Genomic DNA, 21,487 nt, shown 5'->3' with positions numbered 1-21,487 from the left:
ATGTACAGTTATAGAGTTATGAATCTATAGTTATGGAGTTATGAATCTACAGTTATGAGATTATGAATCTACAGTATGGAATTATGAATCTACAGTTATTGATCAAATTATGAACAAAGAGCTCTAACATTATGAACATATAGTGATAAAATTATGAACATAGAGTTCTAAAATTGTGAACATAGAGTTTCGAAAATTATGAATGTACAATTATGGAGTTATGAATGTACAGTTATGGAGTTATGAATGTACAGTTATGGAGTTATGAATGTACAGTTATAGAGTTATGAACGTACAGTTATGGAGTTATGAATGTATAGTTATTAACATATAGTAATAAAATTATGAACATATACTCTTACAATGAAGCGGTCTGAAATTAAAAAAAAAAAAAAAAAAAAAAAAAAAAAAAGAGGAGATAACAGTGCCTAACGGCACTGTTACCCGTGTCCAGCAAGCATGCTGGACACGGGTCCAACGCATAACGATTGCACTTTTGTCTAAAGTTTAAGGGTCTATTTGACCCTTTTCCCTACATAAAAAAATATTGTAGATATATATAAATAATTTTACAGGTACGTAAAAATTGTATCAATAATAGTGAATTTATGTATTTACAGTAGTGGTTTATGTGCCAACATTAGTAAATTTTCTTCACAATAATGACTTTTATGAACTCAATTTATGTATATAAAGTAATGACTTTGGCCCTGTTTGGTAAAATACTTAGCCTATCAGTCAATTTTGGTTTATTCGATCACTATTAGCCATTTGATTTGATTAAACAATTAATATAAGCGTTTGAGTAATTAGTTTTTTTGTAATAACTTATTGCTCCAAAATGCTAAAATTCAAAAAAATGTTCAAAGTAACATTTTTTCAATCAGTTTTTTTTTTCTTCCGAGAAAGTCATTGTGTATGTAATAAGCTATTAACTATCAGCTAATTTACCAAACATTTTTCAACAATCGACTAGTCAACTTCACTAACACAATCAGCTAACAGCCATTTACCAAACATCTTCATGATGTACTACGAATTTATTTAGAAAAATTTTAAAAATATCATTATGGTGTCATTAAAAGATCCCAATTATATATTTATAATTAACCAAACATAATTAATCAGTTCAAATTAATAAATTTTTAATAAGTTAAACTTGAAACTTTATGATTATCTCATAAATTATTCAACCACTTTCACTTGTGTTACAAACACAACTAACCCTGATAGCACAAAGACTACCGCTAAATCCACGGAACGAAAGTCCAAAAAGCATGTATGAACAATAAAATAAAAGTTGGCCCTCAAAAAAATAAAATAAAATAAAAGTTAATAAGATAAATTAACAAGAAAAGGAAATATGTGGAAGAGAGACACGTGGAATAGCTGACTCGTTCCACTTATTCCGGAGCCGTGTTTGCCTAGATTTTGACATTTTGTAGTCATCAGTCTGGGAAGTTTCACGTTAATGTCTCTTTCTAATTTTAATTATATTATTCAATTAATATTAGCTACGAATTTGTTAATTATTGGTAGGAATATCAGTCAAAGTCATCTAGTCAAAGAATATTACAAATTTACAATACTAATTATGTGGTTAATATCATATAAATTGTCTACTTCAGTAATTTCTATTAAAAAAATATTATTCCACCCTATATATTATTTGTAAGAATTAATTTCATTTTTTTGTCATAGATTTATAGATATCAGTTCACTTTTGGTTATTTTTAAACAAAGTAGATTGACTCTGCTATATATATATATATATATATATATATATATATATATATATATATATATATATATATATATATATATATATATATATAATTAAAGACCAAAATGCCTTTGTATTTAATAATATTTAACTGTTTTGTTGTTAAAGGAAAAAAAATGGTCCTGTCATAGTAATATTAGGACCAAATGAGGATATTCGATAAAAAAAAACTAAAAGTGATTTGCCACATATAAATCTATGCCCGCATGGGTAGCTCAACTGGTCATAGAGGTGAAATTTTGAAAAAAAATGACCAGGGATCAAGTCTCCTTGTGTGCAGTGAGCAAATGTCTAGCCTCTGTGATTCATGTTCAGTTGAGTTACCATGATTTATATCCTCCCAAATGCGTGGGGGCCCTTAAGGTTGGGGTTCAACCTTTTTGGAAGAATGACCAATAATAGAATTAACTCTTATTCGTACGAATGAGATAATGTGGATATCTTATAGTTAACTAGAAGCATCATGATTTTGGCAGTCCATCTTCTGTAGTTTAAACCACCAATCAATGGTTCAACAACAGTGATATCAGAAGTTGGGTTGGAGGTTTGAGACATTGTTGATTTCGACATAAACACTTTTAACTGTTGGGGTTTTAGCAGTAACAAAACTAGTTTGGTATGAAATCAACGGATGTCGCACAATAGTACTGGTTAAAATGACTGGATGTTTGTTTAACTGGAAAGGTGAAGTATTATGTATCATGTTCAACAACACTACCTTAAAAGCGTTTACGATTAGAGTATTGCACGCTCTCGACAGGAAACACAGAACTACAGGACAAACATGTATAAGCTCAGGCAAGAGGAGGACAAACATGTATAAGCTCAGGCAAGAGGAACGAACAATACATGTTCGCAGGAGAAGGAAAAATAATGTGTTTTCTGAAAGGGAAAGGGGCGATTTATATAATGTGAGCTATAACCGCCCACCGTCTACCAGCTACAGAAAATGAACGCAAATGAAGGGGAGGTGTTATTTTTAAATTTAAAAATGGCTTACTTTTAGTCTGAAATGTCAATTGAATAAAGTTTGATAAAAAATTTAAAATTGGAGGGTATTTTTAATTTTTTTTTTTTTTTTAAATATGAACCAAACTCCTTTTGTTTCTTGACCTATTAATTAACATATGCTTGGCCTAATAAGCTCCTAAATAAGTTTTGTCAAATCATATATTCAATTGCACTATATAATATTTGATGTTCTAATTTAAATAATTATATATCGATCCAAATATTCAATCCATTCCGTGCATCGCACGGGCGAAAATACTAGTAGAATTATATTGCTTTATCGTCTCCTCCTATGCATCTTGTACCAGCCCACATTGTGATCCTTGGCAATATTTATAGCTTTTTTAGAAATATTGATTACGTCGGTCACAATTAGTCGAAGGGCAATATTTATTAAGTCACTCGTAGAAATGTTGATTAAGTTAGACGTTTAGAAATGTTGATTCTCCGCAACGTCTTTTGAAGTCCTCCACTTTCGTGAGCCTATAAAATGCTAGCTTACATCATTAAAGACCACCCCATTCTCATCGTGGATCATGGCGGGTTAGCTTACACGTAACTTATTTTGACAACTCTACATAAGAATGTCTTTTATACTAAAATTCACGTGTGAATTATCTCAAATCATATGTTTTGTATTTTTTCACAAATATGTAAATTTATTGCATCAAGACAATTATCATCATTGACTTGGGGTTTATGTTCTATTGTTTGTGTTAATTTAATGTTTATATATTGTTTTTTTTTTTTTATAGTTATTGTTTATCTTATTTATTTCTGCTAGTATTTTCCCGTGCGATGCACGCACAAAATTTTAGTAAGTATTGTTTTAATGTTATGATACTAAGTAGATTTTTTTGAAAGGAATACTAACGCATATTCAGTTTTTTTTTTTTTTTTTTTTTTTTTTTAAAACTAGTATTTTTACTCGTGTGTTGCACAGATTATATTTGTTATAATCTTTAAGAATATTTTGATCAATATACAAATATAAATTATAACAACGAATATTATATAGTGCAATTGATTAAATGGGTTGTACCGATTATATTTTTTGATGTTATCATTGCTTAAATTCGAGTAAATAATTGCCCAATTATCCGTGCAGTGCGCGTGCAATGCACATGCGATGCACGGATAATTTTTTAGATTGTCACAACTCACAAAAGTAATATTGTAAATGTGGGCCAACAACTGACTTTTGTGTCATTATTGATATTAAAGTTTCACTAAACAAATTAGCTAATGTATATTAGACGTTTATAGTTTTTTTAGAAAGATTGATTAAGTCGCTCACAATTAGTTTAAGGAAAATATTTATTAAGTCACTCGTAGAAATGTTGATTAAGTCAGACGTTTAGAAATGTTGATTCTCCGCCGCGTCTTTTGAAGTCCTTCACTTTCGTGAGCCTATAAAATGCTAGCTTACATCATTAAAGACCGCCCCGCTCTCATTGTGGATCATGGCGGGTTAGCCTACAAGTAACTCATTTTGACAGCTCTACATAAGAGTGTCTTTTAAACTAAAATTCACGTGTGCATTATCTCAAATCTTATGTTGTGTGTTTTTCACAAACATGTAAATTTATTGCATCTAGACAATTATCATCATTGACTTGGGGTTTATGTTAATTTAATGTTTATACATTGTTTTTTTTTTTTTTTTTTTTTTTTGAATTCTATTGCATTAGGTAGTGAATAATTAACACTAATCTTTATGCTATGGACCCGTGTCCAGCATGTATTGTGGACACGAGAACGGTGCCGTTAGTGGCACTGTTATCTTTCACTTTTTTTTATTATTATTATTATTTGTTTTTAATTTCAGACCGCTTCGTTATAGGAGTATATGTTCATAATTTTATCACTATATGTTCATAATTGTAAGTTCATAATGTCAGAGCTCTGTGTTTATAATTCCATAACTGTACATTCATAATTCCGTAACTGTACATTCATAATTCAATAACTGTAAATTCATAATTTTCGAAGTTCTATGTTCACAATTTTAAAGCTCTATGTTCATAATTTTATCACTATATGTTCATATTGTAAGTTCATAATGTCAGAGCTCTGTGTTCATAATTCCATAACTGTACATTCATAATTCTATAATTGTACATTCATAATTTTCGAAGCTCTATGTTCACAATTTTAGAGCTCTATGTTCATAATTTTATCACTATATGTTTATAATTATAAGTTCATAATGTCAGAGCTCTGTATTCATAATTCCATAACTGTACATTCATAATGCACAAACGAATAACGCCGTTAACGGCGGGACAAAATCAATTTTTTTTTTTAAAACTAGAATGTCGCATTTTTCCTGAAAACGACGTCGTTTTTGACTCGTGTCCACAATGCATTATGGACATGAGTCCACAGCATAATTTGCGAATAAACACAGTGATCACCATTTATTTAGAAAGTCCATTAAGATTACATATTAAAGTCAAAATATAGGTAGAATTACCGTCCAAAATATCCACCAAAACAGTTCATAGTCCAAAAGATCAACCAAAACAGTTTACATAAACCATTACATAGACTACAAATCACTGCCCTTTCATTTTTCCTTCTTTACTAACAGGGTAAATTATGCTGTGCATCCGTATGCACCATGTATGGTGCATACGGATGCAAAAACGACGTCGTTTTAATAAAACGCGCGTCTCTCCTTAAAAAAAAAATCATGTTCGATTCCCAGCAACAACATATGAACTAAAATTCCATAATCGATGAACTATAATTCCATAATCGATGAACTATAATCCCATAATCGATGAACTATAATTCCATAATCTAATTTATGAACTAAAAATTCCAGAATGAATGAACTAAAATTCCATAATCTATAAACTAAAATTTCAGAATCGATGAACTACAATTCCATAATCGATGAACTAGAATTCCATAATCAATGAACTATAATTCCATAATCTATGAATTAAAATTCTAGAATGAATGAACAATATAATGTTGTTGTTGGGAATCGAACCTGAATTTTTTTTTAAAGGGGAGACGCGCGTTTTTTAATAAAACGACGTTGTTTTGACATCCGTATGCACCATGCATGGTGTATACGGATGCACAGCATAACGATTGTTACTAATAGTTGGATTGACAATACCTATGTAATTATTAAATGTGTTGCCTCTTCATATTTTGCAGAGTTTCAAATCTGTTTCCCTTTTGATTTTTGATCAAATCGAGAAGACTTTTAGTGCGCCCTAATTTTCTAAACGTAGCGTTTTAGTTAAGCGGAAAGTTTATTCCTATTTTTATTTTCCAAAAAATTTCTGCTTTATTATAATAGAGGATAGAGGATTCATTAAATAGGAATCCATCGGCATGATTGCAATTTCTAAAAGATAAAGGTATGCCAATGCAATTTTCATGAAATTTTGGGTGGTGTTTTTTAAACGTTTGACCTTCGGTCAACCTTCTCCCGCGCCATGCCAAGAATGTCTTCCCCGTCCTATTCAATCATGCCAATTTCCAGGCCCTTTCCTGGGAAGACTTTTTGAGCTTTGAGTATTCATCACTGTATCACTATCACTCCGTTTTTTTCTTCAATGGAGGTTAAAAGTCTTTTCTCTCTCTGGGATTCTCAAATTTCCAGGAAAGAAAAGAAGCAAAATCTGCAAGAATTGAAGTTCTCCATTTTTCACGAGTTTGGCTGTTCAGAATTTTTAAGTTTTTTTTTTTTTTCTTGTTTTTATCTGTCTGTCTTTGTTCTTGGGAGCTCAGTGAAAATGGCGTCGAGGAATTGAAGGAAAAAATATTGGCTTTAGCTGGTGATGACGACGGGGGAGAGGTTGGGAGTAATGAATTGGAGGAAAATCTTGGCTTTCTTCTTATCTTTCTGCTTGATTCCGGCGTTTCTCCGGCGGTCTATAGTCGCCGGCAACTCTGAAGGTCTGTTCATTTTTCTCACTTAGTATAGTTTATTGACTTTGATATTTTATTGCGATTTGAATTTGAGTTTTTGTTGCCAATTCAATCATTATTGTGGAGTATACTATGAAATAATGTACATTCAATACACAAATAATGTACTTTTAATATATTAAAAATGTATATTATATTCAGAAAAAATACATTATTTTGTATAATGTATATTCAGTACACAAACAATGCACTTTTTGTTATGGTCCACGTAACATGGTGTAAAACATGGTCCACAATAATTTGCCAATAGATGGGAGGACTAGTGTTGGTGTCTATAGGGAACTCACCATATTAAGTGGAACTCCCACGTAAAGGCTCACCCGAACAGTCCATTAGATAGGAGGACCAGTGTCTGGTGCCCATAATGAGCTCACCAGGCCACCACATTGAGTGAGGTAAATTATACTATGAACCATGGTCCCACCCCATAGTAATATGGACCGCGGAAAAATATTCATTTTTAGTATACTGAATATTCATTTTTAATATATTGAGAGTTAAAATTTTTGATACTATACTAAAAATGAACTTTTAGTACACAAAAATGAACATTATGTCAGGAGTCGATCATGTGTCCTCATGCGGATTGAATTTTTCTTGATTGATAGCATGATAATCCACAGCCTAATGGGAATTTGTGTAATAATGTAAGAAAGTTTTAAGGAAACTACATAGTACTCCAAAATGTTTGGAACAGAACAGCCAATGATAGTGCTATTGTGTTATGTGAGTAGTCCTAAAGTTGAAGCTTTGAATGATGATTGTGTTTTGGGACAAGACAAGAGCTGATAATTGGGCATTTTATGTAAGACAGGTGATGCATTGAATGCCCTGAAGAGCAATCTGCTTGACCCCAACAATGTTCTTCAGAGCTGGGATTCCACCCTTGTCAATCCCTGCACCTGGTTTCATGTGACCTGCGACAGTGGAAACAGCGTTACTAGAGTGTAAAACCGCCCGAGAATTCATGTTGCTACCTTTCTCGTTTTCGCGTTTACCTTATTCATGGTTTTCGTGTTCCTTGTAGCGATTTGGGAAACGCGAATTTGACTGGGAGGCTGGTTCCAGATCTTGGCCGGCTCGAGAAGTTGCAGTACTTGTAATAAGCTTCAGATCTTACCTCAGTTGCCTGCTCCTTTTTAAGGTTGTCTGAATTATGGGTGAAAATGTTTGTGCTGTTTATGGTGTTTCCAGGGAGCTGTATAGCAACAACATTAGTGGAATAATTCCAAGTGAGCTAGGGAACTTAACAAGGTTGGTCAGCTTGGATCTCTACCAGAACAAATTGAGTGGCAATATTCCTGTGACTTTGGGCAATCTTCAACAAATGCGATTCTTGTACGAAATACTTTCCCTCTTACCCTTTTGGTTTTTGTTGATAGATGTGTTTCGTTTGGACTAAAAGGTTAAGCTGAGAATCGGATGAAATTGGCAAGTGATGTTAATAAGGCTTTTCAGCATATAAACATATGACAGTATTTGGGAGAAGAGACCGAGGTTCGAGTCTCGGTAGCGGTAGTGTAGGGATTATGCCCAAAGTGGACAGATCCCTTGTGCCCACCATCATTTGGCCCGGTTTGCTGAACCATTGAGTCGCCATGATTTATATCATTCCAATGCTTTGTCGAGCCGGGGTGTGGGGGCCCTTAAGTTGGGGATTCAACCTTAATGGGAGAAGCATATAAAATATGGGTTTGGAGTGTCTTTTTGTTGTCATTCAACCGGTTGTAAAAATTGGCCTATGCGCCCTAGGCCGAGGGGATTTCACCTCTAGACACCTTATAGTCGGCGGGCCCACTAGGCGCCCAACTTCGCTGAGTCGGCATCCAACTCAGTCGAGTCGCAAAACTCTATTCTCCACGGTTGTGGCGACATGGAGTGGTTGTAGCGATTGAACGACTGGAAGCTTTGGACGACAGGCAACGACGACTCGACGATGCTCAAACCGGTGGATTGTGTAGAGTGGCTGCAGCCTATTATTATTGTTTTTATTATTATTACTCGACCGCTTAGGCACTAGGTACCCCGGGGACACCCGACTAGCGCCTAGTGCCTTCTGTAACCTTGCATTCAAGACCCAAATTTTCAGAACCTAAATAAACAAAAGTGCATCTCTAGGTAGCATGAACCCGTGACATTTCGTCTTGGTTTGATAGTTAGATTACATATTTATATTCTATGGAACCAAATGTTTTAATTACTTTCTTCTTTTTGCGACAAATTTGAAGGAGGCTCAACAATAACTCTTTGGGAGGCACCATTCCTATGGTATTAACCAAGGTTCAGTCACTGCAAGTCCTGTGAGTAATAGGTCTCATTTTTCAGAGTTCCAAAGTTTTACTTCTTCCTTGTGCAGAACTAATATAGCCCAATTCATGTAATGCAGTGATTTCTCAAACAACTTTTTGACAGGAACAGTTCCAATCAATGGTTCCTTTTCTCTTTTCACTGAACTCAGGTTTGTCTCAGGATATTCTTTGGATTGCTGTATTTTGTCTTTTTTGGGTGGCGAGGGAAACCTGCAGCCACCCCTCGAGGGTGTGCACGGGGTAAGCCCCGCCCATGTGGCCCTAAATCATAAAGAGATAAACCAGTCTAGGTTACACACTTTTGGGTGACGAGGAAAACCTGCAGTCACAACTCGAAGGTGCACGGGGTAAACCCCGCTATGTGACCTTTAGTGGCAAATGACCATAAGGAAGACACTTTTGGGTGACGAGGAAAACCTGTAAGGAGATAAACCAGTCTAGGTTAGACACTTTTGGGTGACGAGGGAAACCTGCAGTCACCACTCGAGGGTGCACGGGGTAAACCCCGCTATGTGACCCTTACTGGCAAATGACCATAAGGAAGACACTTTTGGGCGACGAGGGAAACCTGCAGCCACCCCTCGAGGGTGTGCACGGGGTAAGTCCCGCCCATGTGGCCCTAAATCATAAAGAGATAAACCAGTCTAGGTTACACACTTTTGGGTGACGAGGAAAACCTGCAGTCACAACTCGAAGGTGCACGGGGTAAACCCCGCTATGTGACCTTTAGTGGCAAATGACCATAAGGAAGACACTTTTGGGTGACGAGGAAAACCTGTAAGGAGATAAACCAGTCTAGGTTAGACACTTTTGGGTGACGAGGGAAACCTGCAGTCACCACTCGAGGGTGCACGGGGTAAACCCCGCTATGTGACCCTTACTGGCAAATGACCATAAGGAAGACACTTTTGGGCGACGAGGGAAACCTGCAGTCACCACTCGAGGGTGCACGGGGTAAACCCCGCTATGTGACCCTTACTGGCAAATGACCATAAGGAAGACACTTTTGGGCGACGAGGAAAACCTGTAAGGAGATAAACCAGTCTAGGTTATACACTTTTGGGTGACGAGGGAAACCTGCCGTCACCACTCGAGGAGTCGAGGGTGTGCACTAGGCAAACCTGGCCATGTGCCATGTGACTTTAGCCAGCAAATGACTACAAGGAGGTAAACCAAGAAACACAATAGACTGAACTCACTGAAGAGTCGAACTTGGAATCTTGTGGATACCAAACCAACAACCCCGACCAACTTCGTTGGAGTTTTCCTTGTATTTTCTTGTCTTGGGTTATTCTTTGAAGGCTAATTTGCAATGCTTCAGTTTCCGAAACAACTCAGGATTAAAATTTGCTCCTTCTCCTCCACCAGCTCCAATTTCCCCAACACCCTCTTCTTCAGGTTTGTTACTGTTCTACTTCTCTCTATCACATTTTACCCGTTTTACTTACTATTCGTTGAAAAAATCATCTTCTTTTTTCGCTTATTTATTTGGCTCTGATATCAGATTGAATGATGTATTTGGTCTAAACTAAAAGTTTAAGCTAAACACTCCCCCGATTATTGATTAGATTACATGAAACTCGATCAACCTTTGCAGGGGGGAGCGGCACTACTGGTGCCATTGCTGGAGGGGTGGCTGCAGGTGCCGCAATTTTGTTTGCTGCTCCCGCAATTCTGATGGCGTGGTGGCGGAGAAGGAAACCGCAAGTCAATTTCTTTGATGTTCCCGGTTGGTGGCATCGAGCTGTTAATCGATTTGTCTCGTGCGCTTGAATGTACTCTCACTTTTTACTCTTTCTGCAGCTGAGGAGGACCCCGAGGTCCACCTTGGGCAGCTGAAGAAGTTCTCTCTGCGTGAGCTGCAAGTCGCCACGGATCATTTCAGCAACAAGAACATACTCGGGAGAGGAGGGTTTGGCAAGGTTTACAGAGGGCGATTGGCTGATGGCTCGTTGGTTGCGGTGAAAAGACTGAAGGAGGAACGGAGCCAGGGCGGGGAGCTGCAGTTCCAGACCGAAGTCGAGATGATTAGTATGGCAGTGCACAGGAATCTCCTCCGGTTGCGTGGCTTCTGCATGACACCAACCGAGAGGTTGCTCGTTTATCCTTACATGGAGAACGGGAGCGTTGCTTCGCGTTTAAGAGGTATGTATGTATGCATACCGTATATATATTTCTTACATGGTATCAAAGCACGAAGAGAGTCTAATGCTGCAAAAAATGCTTGCAGACCGACCCGAATCAGTGCCCCCGCTGGGCTGGCCCGTGAGGAAGCATATTGCCCTCGGGGCTGCTAGAGGGCTAGCCTACTTGCATGACCATTGTGACCCGAAGATCATCCACCGCGATGTCAAAGCTGCAAACATTTTGCTGGACGGGGAGATGGAAGCGGTAGTGGGTGACTTCGGGCTGGCTAAACTCATGAACTACAAGGACACTCATGTTACCACTGCAGTGCGGGGTACTATCGGGCACATAGCACCCGAGTATCTGTCAACTGGGAAATCTTCTGAGAAAACTGATGTTTTCGGGTATGGAGTTACGCTTTTGGAGATCATCACCGGGCAGAGGGCGTTTGATCTTGCTCGCCTCGCCAACGATGATGATGTTATGTTGCTCGATTGGGTAAGCATTATCACCATAATCTACTTCCTCCATGATACTGAAACGAGTTTTTCCCACTTTTGATCCTACGAAATCCTTGTCACTTTTGGTCTTCGGGCCTAATTTTCAGTCAACGATGACCAGACTTCAAGCGAGTGACTTATCTTAAAGGGCAAAATTGTCATTTCTGATCACATGTCCCGAGAAGTTTAATAAATAAATGCAAAATGACAATTTTACCCTTTAATACGTTGCCTGAAATTTGGTAATCGATGACGGGAATTTAGATAAGAGGGATCAAATATGAAAAAGATTTAAAAGTCGTGGGACCAAATGTGGAAATGGTCACATAGACAAAAAATAGAAAAAAATCTTACAGGAACTTTTAAATCATTGTCACTTTTGGTCCTCCGACTTAATTTTCAGTCACCGGTGACCAAAATTCAAGCGAGTGACTTATCTTGAAGGGCAAAATTGTCATTTTCCATCACATCCCCGAGAAGTTTAAGAAAAAAATGCAAAATGACAATTTTACCCTTTTAAGATAAGTTACTTGCTTGAAATTTGGTAACTGATGACCGGAATTTAGATCAGAGAGATTAAATATGGAAAGGATTTAAAAGTCGTGAGACCAAATGTGGAAATGGTCACATAGTCCTTGGGACAAAAAAATAGAAAAAACTCTTACTGAAACTTACTTCCATAACTTGCATTAATATCTTGGCTTTGAAACTAATGATGTTTTCTGTATCAATAGTGAGATTACACATTTATATTTTATATGCTCAACATTCCCTCGGGATTTCAGGTGAAGGGACTTCTGAAGGACAAGAAGTATGAAATACTAGTTGATGCAGATCTTCAGGGTATGTACGAGGAATATGAAGTGGAGCAGCTGATTCAGGTCGCCCTGCTCTGCACGCAGAGCACCCCGATGGAGCGTCCACGAATGGCAGAAGTCGTGGGGATGCTCGAAGGCGAAGGGCTGGCCGAGAAGTGGGAGGAGTGGCAGAAGGAGGAAATGTTCAGGGCCGATTACAGCCAGGCCCCCCACCCTATCGGTTGGAACATCCCCGATTCCACACCAAATCTCCAAGATGAAGTGTTGTCTGGACCAAGATGATCCTAATCCTAGGTCAGACTGTTGATTTAGTAACCGCAAAGTTTCAAGTTCGACTCCCAGGCCAGCGGGACTCGCCTATTAGCCTTCCTGGTTTGAGTTGGTCAGGTATATATAGACAACTTAAACTGGTTTACCTCCTTGTAGTCCTTTGCCGTCTAAGGTCACAAGGCGGGGTTCTGGTTTACCTCCTTGTGGTCATTTGGTTACTAGTTGCGGGTTTCTCTCATAATTCAAAAAAAAAAAAAAAAAAATAAAAATAGGGAGCCCTTTCTACAAATGTATTGCTATGATGGGGAACATTTTATTCACTCAAAACATGTTTCTTAAGACATTAGTGCTGCAGAATTTCAAGAACCAACTTTGAAGTTGTACTCGGTTTACACGATAGTTCAGTACATGCAAAACGAACCCTTTCTAACGTTTTATTAATGGAATAATAATAACAATAACAATAACGTAATAACTATCTGCTGTATTATACATTCACACAGCCTGTAATAAACTATATATATATATATATATATATATATATACTAAAGTTTATATAAGTAGGAGAGTGAAATGCTCACTCCTGCAGAGTGGAAAAACCATAAAACTAAGTGGAGGTTGATTCGAACTGACCTCGAGAACGGGCATATATAGTTACATATCGAGAATCTGACAGCTGATAAGCTCTGCAGACCCGCTATTCCTCGATGCGATAACTCTCCATATGTTTGCATCAGATTCTTTCTCGTTCTCGTTCTGATTATGCTGCCTGTCTGCTTGCAAGACGAGGATGTTTTGATTTGCGTCTTTAGCAATCACATTGAGCTTGCCAAGAAGGCCCGCGAGTAGATAAGGAGACTCTGAATCGGTGAGGTCCCGGATGGGGATGTCTCCCTCGATTGCCTTCCAGGAATCGTCCCGAGAATCGTACACTTTTATCTTGGCGCTGTCAAACGAGCTGGAAGGGTCCAAAGCATAGAGCTCCCCGTCGACGATAACGCTTAGTTTTGTTCCTGCCTGTCTAGCGGGCCAGCCTTCACCCATGCCCATTGGCATCTCGACCCAGGCGTTCGTCTCGGGATCGTACACTTCGCCCCCGGCATCGACGAAAAACGGCCAGCAATAGAGGCTTTGGGGAACATAAAGCTTTCCCCGGTAAGACGAGATCCCGGTGGCTATAGGTTTGAGGAAATCAGCTAAGAAAGCAGTAGGCAGCATATGGGCTTTGGTGAATGGCATGCTCGGGACTTCGACCCAAATCCCGGTTTCGGGATCAAACACTTCTGCAGACTGGAGAGGGGTCAGCCCGCCCTGGTCCCGGTCCCGAGTCACGCCCCCAACTACATAAAGCTTGCCATTTAAGACCCCCGTCTTACAATAAGCTCGACCAACGCACATAGGGCTCACTTCGTTCCAAGCGTTCGTTATCGGGTCATATCGCCACACACATCTCATAGTTGAAGCTTTGCAAAACCCTCCCAACACGTAGAGGCAACCGTTCACGGCTCCAATAGCACACCCGCAAAACGGGATTTGGTCAAGTGAGCCTTTCTTCCCGAGCCAGCCCCTTATGGCACCCGCAATTCTCATTGTCGAACTCACCATGCTCCATAACCGAAGAGCCGACAACCCCCTTCTAGACCCATCATTGGCGGTCAAACTAGGCACTGGTGGCAACCTCTGCCATTTCCTCGAGACCGGATCTAAGCCATGCCATAAAAGCTTATCGCCACTACCCTTAGTCAAAACGTAGAGCCACTCCTCGGTCGTTCCAAGCTCTTTTCTTACTTTATACAGCTCGGGACTCGTGACAGCAGCTTTCCACCCCCGACACACTAACTTTGCATTCAAGTAATAATTTCTCGGGAGCCTCGCAAGAATCTGGATGGATATCTCATCGGGTAGGCCGGGAATAATCAACTGCGGGATATCTTCCCAAACGTTAACCGATATCTTTTGTCTTTTACACATTTCACTTTGCGAAACCTCATTTAGCTCAATCGTGGGGGAATCGGGATTGCTTAGGCTCAATATCCCACCCATCTGTTATACTCCCACTAACCTTCAATCCCGAGAGAACAGAAGTCTTGTATTTCGGCCAGTCCAACGAGAACTAATAAACGTGCAATGGACCAACTTCCTGATTGGATAACTGATAATCAAGCTCGGTTAACAAAGAACGAAAGCCAGAGTAAAGCATACTAGAACAAAAATTAACCAATCATCATCGTCTGTTTGTCATCAAATCCATACATGATTGTCAATGTCTATAGTTCTATACAAAATTTATATATCACTCCTGAGTTGTCAGAATTCAATCTAGCATACCAGTGATCTAGAAATTGCATAGATTAAAGGCAGAGATAACACAATCACACTTATTTCATGGATGCTACTGTTAAGAGTCCCACATTGATAAAATAAGAGAGAACATATGAGTTTATAAGGCCATGAGTTAGACTAACTAATTTGTTGGATTCAATCTTTGGTTTGGCTCATGTGCAGCCCAATTGAGTGACCCTAGCTCAATCTTAATTTTTATCCGGTTTCCTCGTCACTTAAAATACAGTTTTGGGATAAATTAAGTAAAGAGGGATGAACACACCAAGCAAAATTCTGGAAAGAGAATCACAAAGAACAGTGGATTCAAGAAATAGGGATCAAAATTCCATGTTTTTTCATCCAATTCAGCATAAGAAAACTGCAACTTCCCACCAAAAAAATCATAACAAGACAGAAACCTTAAAAAAGCTGATAAATCATCAAAAGCAAAAACAGACAAGAAATTTGAGAGCTCCCAAGAAGCATTCAAAGCAGAACCCAGAATTGCCAAGACATAAAGACTCAATCTTGAAAGCAGAATTGGATGATAAAAGGATAGATACAGATGAATACCCGTGATAGATACGATGAACCCAGAGTGGAATTTTGAAGAATCAGAGCATTTCTGGAGATTGGGCACCGAGCTGGGAGGAGTGTCCAGATATACAAATGTCGGGAGATATTTGATCATGTGCTTTGTTATTACTGTTTGAAGTTACTGTTACTACACTTTCCTTAGCAATATTTAAGGATAAGACAAAAAACATGGCAAGGCGTGGAAAGTATTGTTCTGGATAAAAGTTTCCTTAATGATGAGACTATGATCATTTGACATTTTTGTCCTTCACTACTCACTATTTTTTATTTATTTTTGGGTGTATCCAAGATTTTCACTGTCAGACACGATGATTAATTTCCTTGTTGGATTGTAAGCATCTCTTTTAGGTGGGACAATTGGCCTGACCTTGACTACTCACTATGCAAATCTAGGGAATTTGAATATTTGATCACTTTAGAAATATATATCTGGTGTGGATGAAATGACAAGGATCTTCTTCAATTTAACTAGAAGTTTCGAGTTTGAGCGACACATATATGATTAGTATGGATGTATTCTTTTAGGAAAAGGTGAAATTAGAGGTTAGAGTGATGGTGATGCATTGAAATGTTTGTGATATTCATTTAAATGGCCTTTAAACAAAATTTAACGAGTGATGTTCACCGCTTCAATTGCTCTTCTAGAACACTCTTGATTCGTTCGATTCGTTTGATTCTTACTTAACACAACAATAGGTTCTCAAATGAGTAATTTGTTGGGTAATATGGTTGAAAATTCCCAAAAATAATAATCCTACGAAAAGATTAATATTATATGGGAAAACAAAAAGAATTGGGAAGGAAAATGTTGAGTGTTTGGGTAGGGATTTAGCACGAGTTCGAACACGAAGTTCTTTTCCTTAAAACCTTATTTGCTACCTCCCACAAGTGCTAGGAGCGTTGTAGCCTAGGTTTCCCAGGATAAAACGTGCTACGATTCCTTGTTTAAGCACCTAAACACCTTATTTGCTACCTCCCACAAGTGCTAGGAGCGTTGTAGCCTAGGTTTCCCAAGCACAGTATGAACACTGTTGGCAAAAGAAGAACACCTTATTTGCTACCTCCCACAAGTGCTAGGAGCGTTGTAGCCTAGGTTTCCCAAGCACAGTATGAACACTGTTGGCAAAAGAAGAGAGTATAAGCAGAAGTCTCTCTTTATATAGGGATGTTGGAAGGGATAGCATTCAACATGGCCTATTGTACGTAGGGGTACGCGAGCTCGGGCTTGATTTCAAGCCTTTTTCATGTCCTCTAGTTGTGATATTCATTTAAATGGCCTTTAAACAAAATTTAACGAGTGATGTTCACCGCTTCAATTGCTCTTCTAGAACACTCTTGATTCGTTCGATTCGTTTGATTCTTACTTAACACAACAATAGGTTCTCAAATGAGTAATTTGTTGGGTAATATGGTTGAAAATTCCCAAAAATAATAATCCTACGAAAAGATTAATATTATATGGGAAAACAAAAAGAATTGGGAAGGAAAATGTTGAGTGTTTGGGTAGGGATTTAGCACGAGTTCGAACACGAAGTTCTTTTCCTTAAAACCTTATTTGCTACCTCCCACAAGTGCTAGGAGCGTTGTAGCCTAGGTTTCCCAGGATAAAACGTGCTACGATTCCTTGTTTAAGCACCTAAACACCTTATTTGCTACCTCCCACAAGTGCTAGGAGCGTTGTAGCCTAGGTTTCCCAAGCACAGTATGAACACTGTTGGCAAAAGAAGAACACCTTATTTGCTACCTCCCACAAGTGCTAGGAGCGTTGTAGCCTAGGTTTCCCAAGCACAGTATGAACACTGTTGGCAAAAGAAGAGAGTATAAGCAGAAGTCTCTCTTTATATAGGGATGTTGGAAGGGATAGCATTCAACATGGCCTATTGTACGTAGGGGTACGCGAGCTCGGGCTTGATTTCAAGCCTTTTTCATGTCCTCTAGTTGGATTTTGATTTGCACCCCCCCCCCCCCCCCCCCCCCCCCCGCGCACGAAAGCCTCTATGCTATACAATTCTACAAGCTTGAAAAGAGCTCATGTATATAAGGGGGGCAAATCTTGTTTCCAAACCAATGTGGGACAAAGTCCTACATTTTCCCTTCATTTCCCAACTTAAATGGGTCTACTTTGAGAATCAATATCTCATTCACCCATTATCCGTTTTGAGCGTACAATATATCAATCTCTTCGTCTTACTACGAAGAATCCGAATCCACTTTGACCCGACCCAAATTGGAAGTGGACCCCACTGATAATTGTACCACAAAATAGCCACTTAATATGTCATTTTAAGCTAATTTTTCCAACATAATTTACTGCAAAATTATAATAGAAGGGTTGACATCAATAGATAATAGATGATATTTTAAACTTAACAAGACTTCAAATTAAGTACACGTTTTTCACTATACCTTTATATATATATATATATATATATATATATATATATATTTGGGGACAAAAAACATGCATTGTGTATTTTAATGTAGGGGTGCAGTTGGGTTGAGCTTAAACCTATGCATGTCTTGTACTCGAGTTCAAGTTTGATTGAGTTTATAAAAAAAAAAAAAAAAAAGACTTGAATTCGATTCACTAATTTTTACAAGGTTTGAACTCAATTTGATTGGCTCGAATTCGAACCGTATACATACATATACACACAAGCACAAATCGCTCGCAAATAACTTAACAAGCCATGAGTACAAATTTCTTAACCTCGAATTCGACTAGATACTTATTGAGTTGGCTCGAATTCAAATTTGACTAAATCATATTAAACTTTGATTGAACATCTCACAAGCAACTCGACTTGTTTTCGTCCCTACTTTAGTGTCAACTCAAGATTCAACACCCAAATGATGCATGGCTACTACAACCCAACACAATCCACCATCAAGAACAATCCTATAACATACTATATTTTAACTAATCGATTAACATTTTTTTAATTAAAAAAAAAACCTTTTAATTAACAATAAACAAATAAAAAAAAAAATACTTCTATCAAACAAGATATATTTTACCACAATAAATGTTACTCCGTATAAAATTACTATTGGCCTATTGCTTGGAAATGATTTTCTTCCATTGTTAATAGTCTTTATCTTATAAATGAAGTACTTGGCATAATATATCAAATGCTAATGCCTTAACGTATAGAATGATGCTTTTGGATGTGTCAAAATTGAATAATTCATTTTAGGTGTCAAAATTGAATATTGGTATCTACCATACAATAATTTGTTATTCAAATTTTATTAATCTTAGGTTAATGTATTTGGTAGCTTATATAGACACGACATTGCTTGATTCAACCAAATTAGGTACTATTTGGAATTTTAATTGAAAAGTGTCTTCTTCTTTTTTTCAAACTTAATGTGTGTGTGCGCGTGCGCGTGCGTGTGTGCGTGTGCCCGTGTGCGCGCGCGTGTGTGCGTGTGCCCGTGTGCGCGCGCGTGTGTGCGTGTGTGCGTGTGTGCGAGATCGGGTGAGAAGTAGTAGCAACATGAGAGCATGCAGACAAATCACATACTATATGTTTATCTAAGATGATTAAGGGTATGAAAAATAAGGAAAAACATGATGATATTTTCGTATTTATAATTTTGCATTTTGAAACACTTTATAGTGCATTCGCATATAATTGGTCGCGAATTCATGATTTATAATAGTGCACTCACTGTGTACATTATTAATTATCTGCGGAAGAACTATCAAACATTTCCAAATGCATCGTTTTGATTAAATAAATATCATCGCATTTTCCCCTTTCTTTCATTAATTTCTAGCCTTAAAAATCTTATATGGACGAATGGATGAGATTAGTATGCATGTTCTTATATAGGATTACTAATTCTTCCGGATTATTATATGTATATAATCAAATATTTTGACTTTATAACTTATAAATTTGAATTCATGTATATGCCACTATACAATTGCCCCTAAATAAAGATCGACTAAAATTTAATTGGATTCGTCTCATCCCGTAATATGATGCAGTATATATATGTGAAAAAAAAAAATTAATTTCAAAACTCTATGTTAAGATAATTCGTATATGTGAATCGTTAGCCTCAATTCAAAATTAGGATTGAACCAATAGCAATATATATCTAGTTCAATATTTGTATGTTTGATATACACACAATTTTATAGAAAAATGTGAAAGAAGTACACGGCTTTTTTTTTTTTTTTTTACAATGTTGACTAATAATAAAAATGTTGACCACTAAAAATAAAAAGGTCTAATCACATTTTTGTAAATATATTACTAATTTTACTTTCAATAATTATACAAATTGTCACAATTATCTTCTATTTACAATATTCTTCATTCATACTATTTGACACTATATCTTTTATAAATGAACTTATTTTTTAAATTTTTTTCTTCAAAATGTGAAATAAATTATAATTACAAGTTTATGACTTTTTGAAGAAGCATGAATGTAATCCACATTAATTAAATATCACCAGTTAATACTCCGTACGATTTTAAAAAAAAAATAAAAAAAATTAGTACGAATTTGGTTTTCAATTAAGTGTGAACTAAATTGTTTTTTATAGACATATTTTATTTTATTTTATTGATTTTAGGTGGAATGTACTGGAATCTGTGTTTCTTCTATTCTTCTAGAAGCATATGACGTGTTGCATTAAATTAATCATGGGGTTCATGCAGAATCTACCGCTTTTGGGTTTAGTACTTTTTTTTTTTTTTTTTTTTTTTTGGAAAACTTGGGTTTAGTACTTTAGTTTAATCGTTAATAATATTAAAGAAGATGTGAGAGTTTTTTTTTTTAACCAAATAAATTCATTAATTCAAATCTGTGTACAACTAGTTGACGATAATAGAAGGATGGGAGAAACTCCACTCCCAGCGTACAGACATAGAACATGCTTCTTTAGCTAAGATATGAACAACCATATTCATAGTACGACTATCATGAGAGATTGTTATTTGGGTAAATGAACGTAACAAATCTTTAACATTAAGACTGCAGTGTGTATAAAATGAAATTCAATAACATGTCTTACATATTGAGTGTATAATGTTAAATAAAACTGTAGTTAGAATAAAATGATATTTTAATTGTGCTAAAATGAAACTATAATGTATATAAAATAAAACTGAAAACGTTATACAAACAGAATTAATTAGACAGAACGTATGCCATTTTTTTCATTAAAAGAGATGACACGCTTTTGGACCATAGTTCATAGTAAAATTTGCCGACGAGGTGCAACCCCAACAACAGGATAGTTATGCTGTGAAAACGTGTTCACCATGCGCATGGTGAACACATGGGTAGATCCATAATTTTTATATTGTAGATTCATATTTTTTTTTTTGAAAACGTAGATTCATAATTTTGTTTTTCATTTATTGTTAACGGGATAGATCCATAATTTATAAGCTGTAGAATCATAATTTCTATACTGTAGATTCATAACATCTATACTGTAGATTCATAATTTCTATACTGTAGATTCATAATTTCTGTACTGTAGATTCATAATTTCTAAGTTGTAGATTCATAATTTATATACTGTTGATTCATAACATCTATACTGTAGATTCATAATTTATATACTGTAGATTCATAATTTCTGTACTGTAAATTCATAATTTCTATACAGTAGATTCATAATTTCTATACTGTAGATTCATAATTTATGTACTATAGATTCATAATATCTGTAACAACAAATGAAAAATAAAATTATAAATCTACGTTTTCAAAAAATAAATAAATTATGAATCTACAGTATAAATCTAACCTTCTATTCACAATGCG

At 36.7% G+C, this 21,487-nt stretch overlaps 2 protein-coding genes across 4 annotated transcripts; one reads left to right on the top strand and one right to left on the bottom strand.

Annotated features, from left to right (window-relative positions):
• Nucleotides 1–6,284: 6,284 nt before the first annotated feature.
• LOC109169020 (BRASSINOSTEROID INSENSITIVE 1-associated receptor kinase 1-like) lies at nt 6,285–13,109 on the top strand. 2 transcript variants are annotated; one of them, XM_019317926.1, is made up of 12 exons: nt 6,285–6,379; nt 6,548–6,715; nt 7,563–7,695; nt 7,776–7,847; nt 7,943–8,086; nt 8,977–9,048; nt 9,135–9,206; nt 10,379–10,455; nt 10,655–10,786; nt 10,861–11,202; nt 11,288–11,682; nt 12,470–13,109. In XM_019317926.1, the coding sequence occupies exons 2-12, from the start codon at nt 6,598–6,600 to the stop codon at nt 12,782–12,784; spliced, it is 1,872 nt and encodes a 623-aa protein (XP_019173471.1). In that variant the 5' UTR covers nt 6,285–6,379; nt 6,548–6,597; the 3' UTR covers nt 12,785–13,109. The 2 variants fall into 2 exon arrangements, with proteins under 2 accessions (XP_019173471.1, XP_019173462.1); XM_019317917.1 differs by lacking the exon at nt 6,285–6,379 and having other exon boundaries at nt 6,386–6,715.
• Nucleotides 13,110–13,129: 20 nt separating this feature from the next.
• Nucleotides 13,130–15,767, bottom strand: LOC109169033 (F-box/kelch-repeat protein At1g22040-like). 2 transcript variants are annotated; one of them, XM_019317935.1, is made up of 2 exons: nt 15,668–15,767; nt 13,130–14,924 (listed from the first exon to the last, which is right to left on the bottom strand). In XM_019317935.1, the coding sequence occupies exon 2, from the start codon at nt 14,813–14,815 to the stop codon at nt 13,427–13,429; it is 1,389 nt and encodes a 462-aa protein (XP_019173480.1). In that variant the 5' UTR covers nt 14,816–14,924; nt 15,668–15,767; the 3' UTR covers nt 13,130–13,426. The 2 variants fall into 2 exon arrangements, with proteins under 2 accessions (XP_019173480.1, XP_019173484.1); XM_019317939.1 differs by having other exon boundaries at nt 13,130–14,912; nt 15,668–15,766.
• Nucleotides 15,768–21,487: the final 5,720 nt, after the last annotated feature.

The sequence above is a fragment of the Ipomoea nil genome, unplaced genomic scaffold (assembly GCF_001879475.1).
Source record: "Ipomoea nil cultivar Tokyo-kokei standard unplaced genomic scaffold, Asagao_1.1 scaffold0317, whole genome shotgun sequence".
NCBI classification, from domain to species: Eukaryota; Viridiplantae; Streptophyta; class Magnoliopsida; order Solanales; family Convolvulaceae; genus Ipomoea; species Ipomoea nil.
Note: the sequence above shows the minus strand (reverse complement) of the source record. Positions and strands in the feature narration are given on the sequence as shown.

Bases quoted from the DNA above. Each gene is read 5' to 3' on its own strand.
- LOC109169033 (XM_019317935.1), bottom strand. From the start codon at position 14,815: ATGGGTGGGATATTGAGCCTAAGCAATCCCGATTCCCCCACGATTGAG.
- LOC109169020 (XM_019317926.1), top strand. From the start codon at position 6,598: ATGACGACGGGGGAGAGGTTGGGAGTAATGAATTGGAGGAAAATCTTG. The intron at 9,049-9,134 runs GTGAGTAATAGG...CATGTAATGCAG, and splicing joins GTTCAGTCACTGCAAGTCCT to TGATTTCTCAAACAACTTTT. The intron at 11,683-12,469 runs GTAAGCATTATC...TCGGGATTTCAG, and splicing joins ATGTTATGTTGCTCGATTGG to GTGAAGGGACTTCTGAAGGA.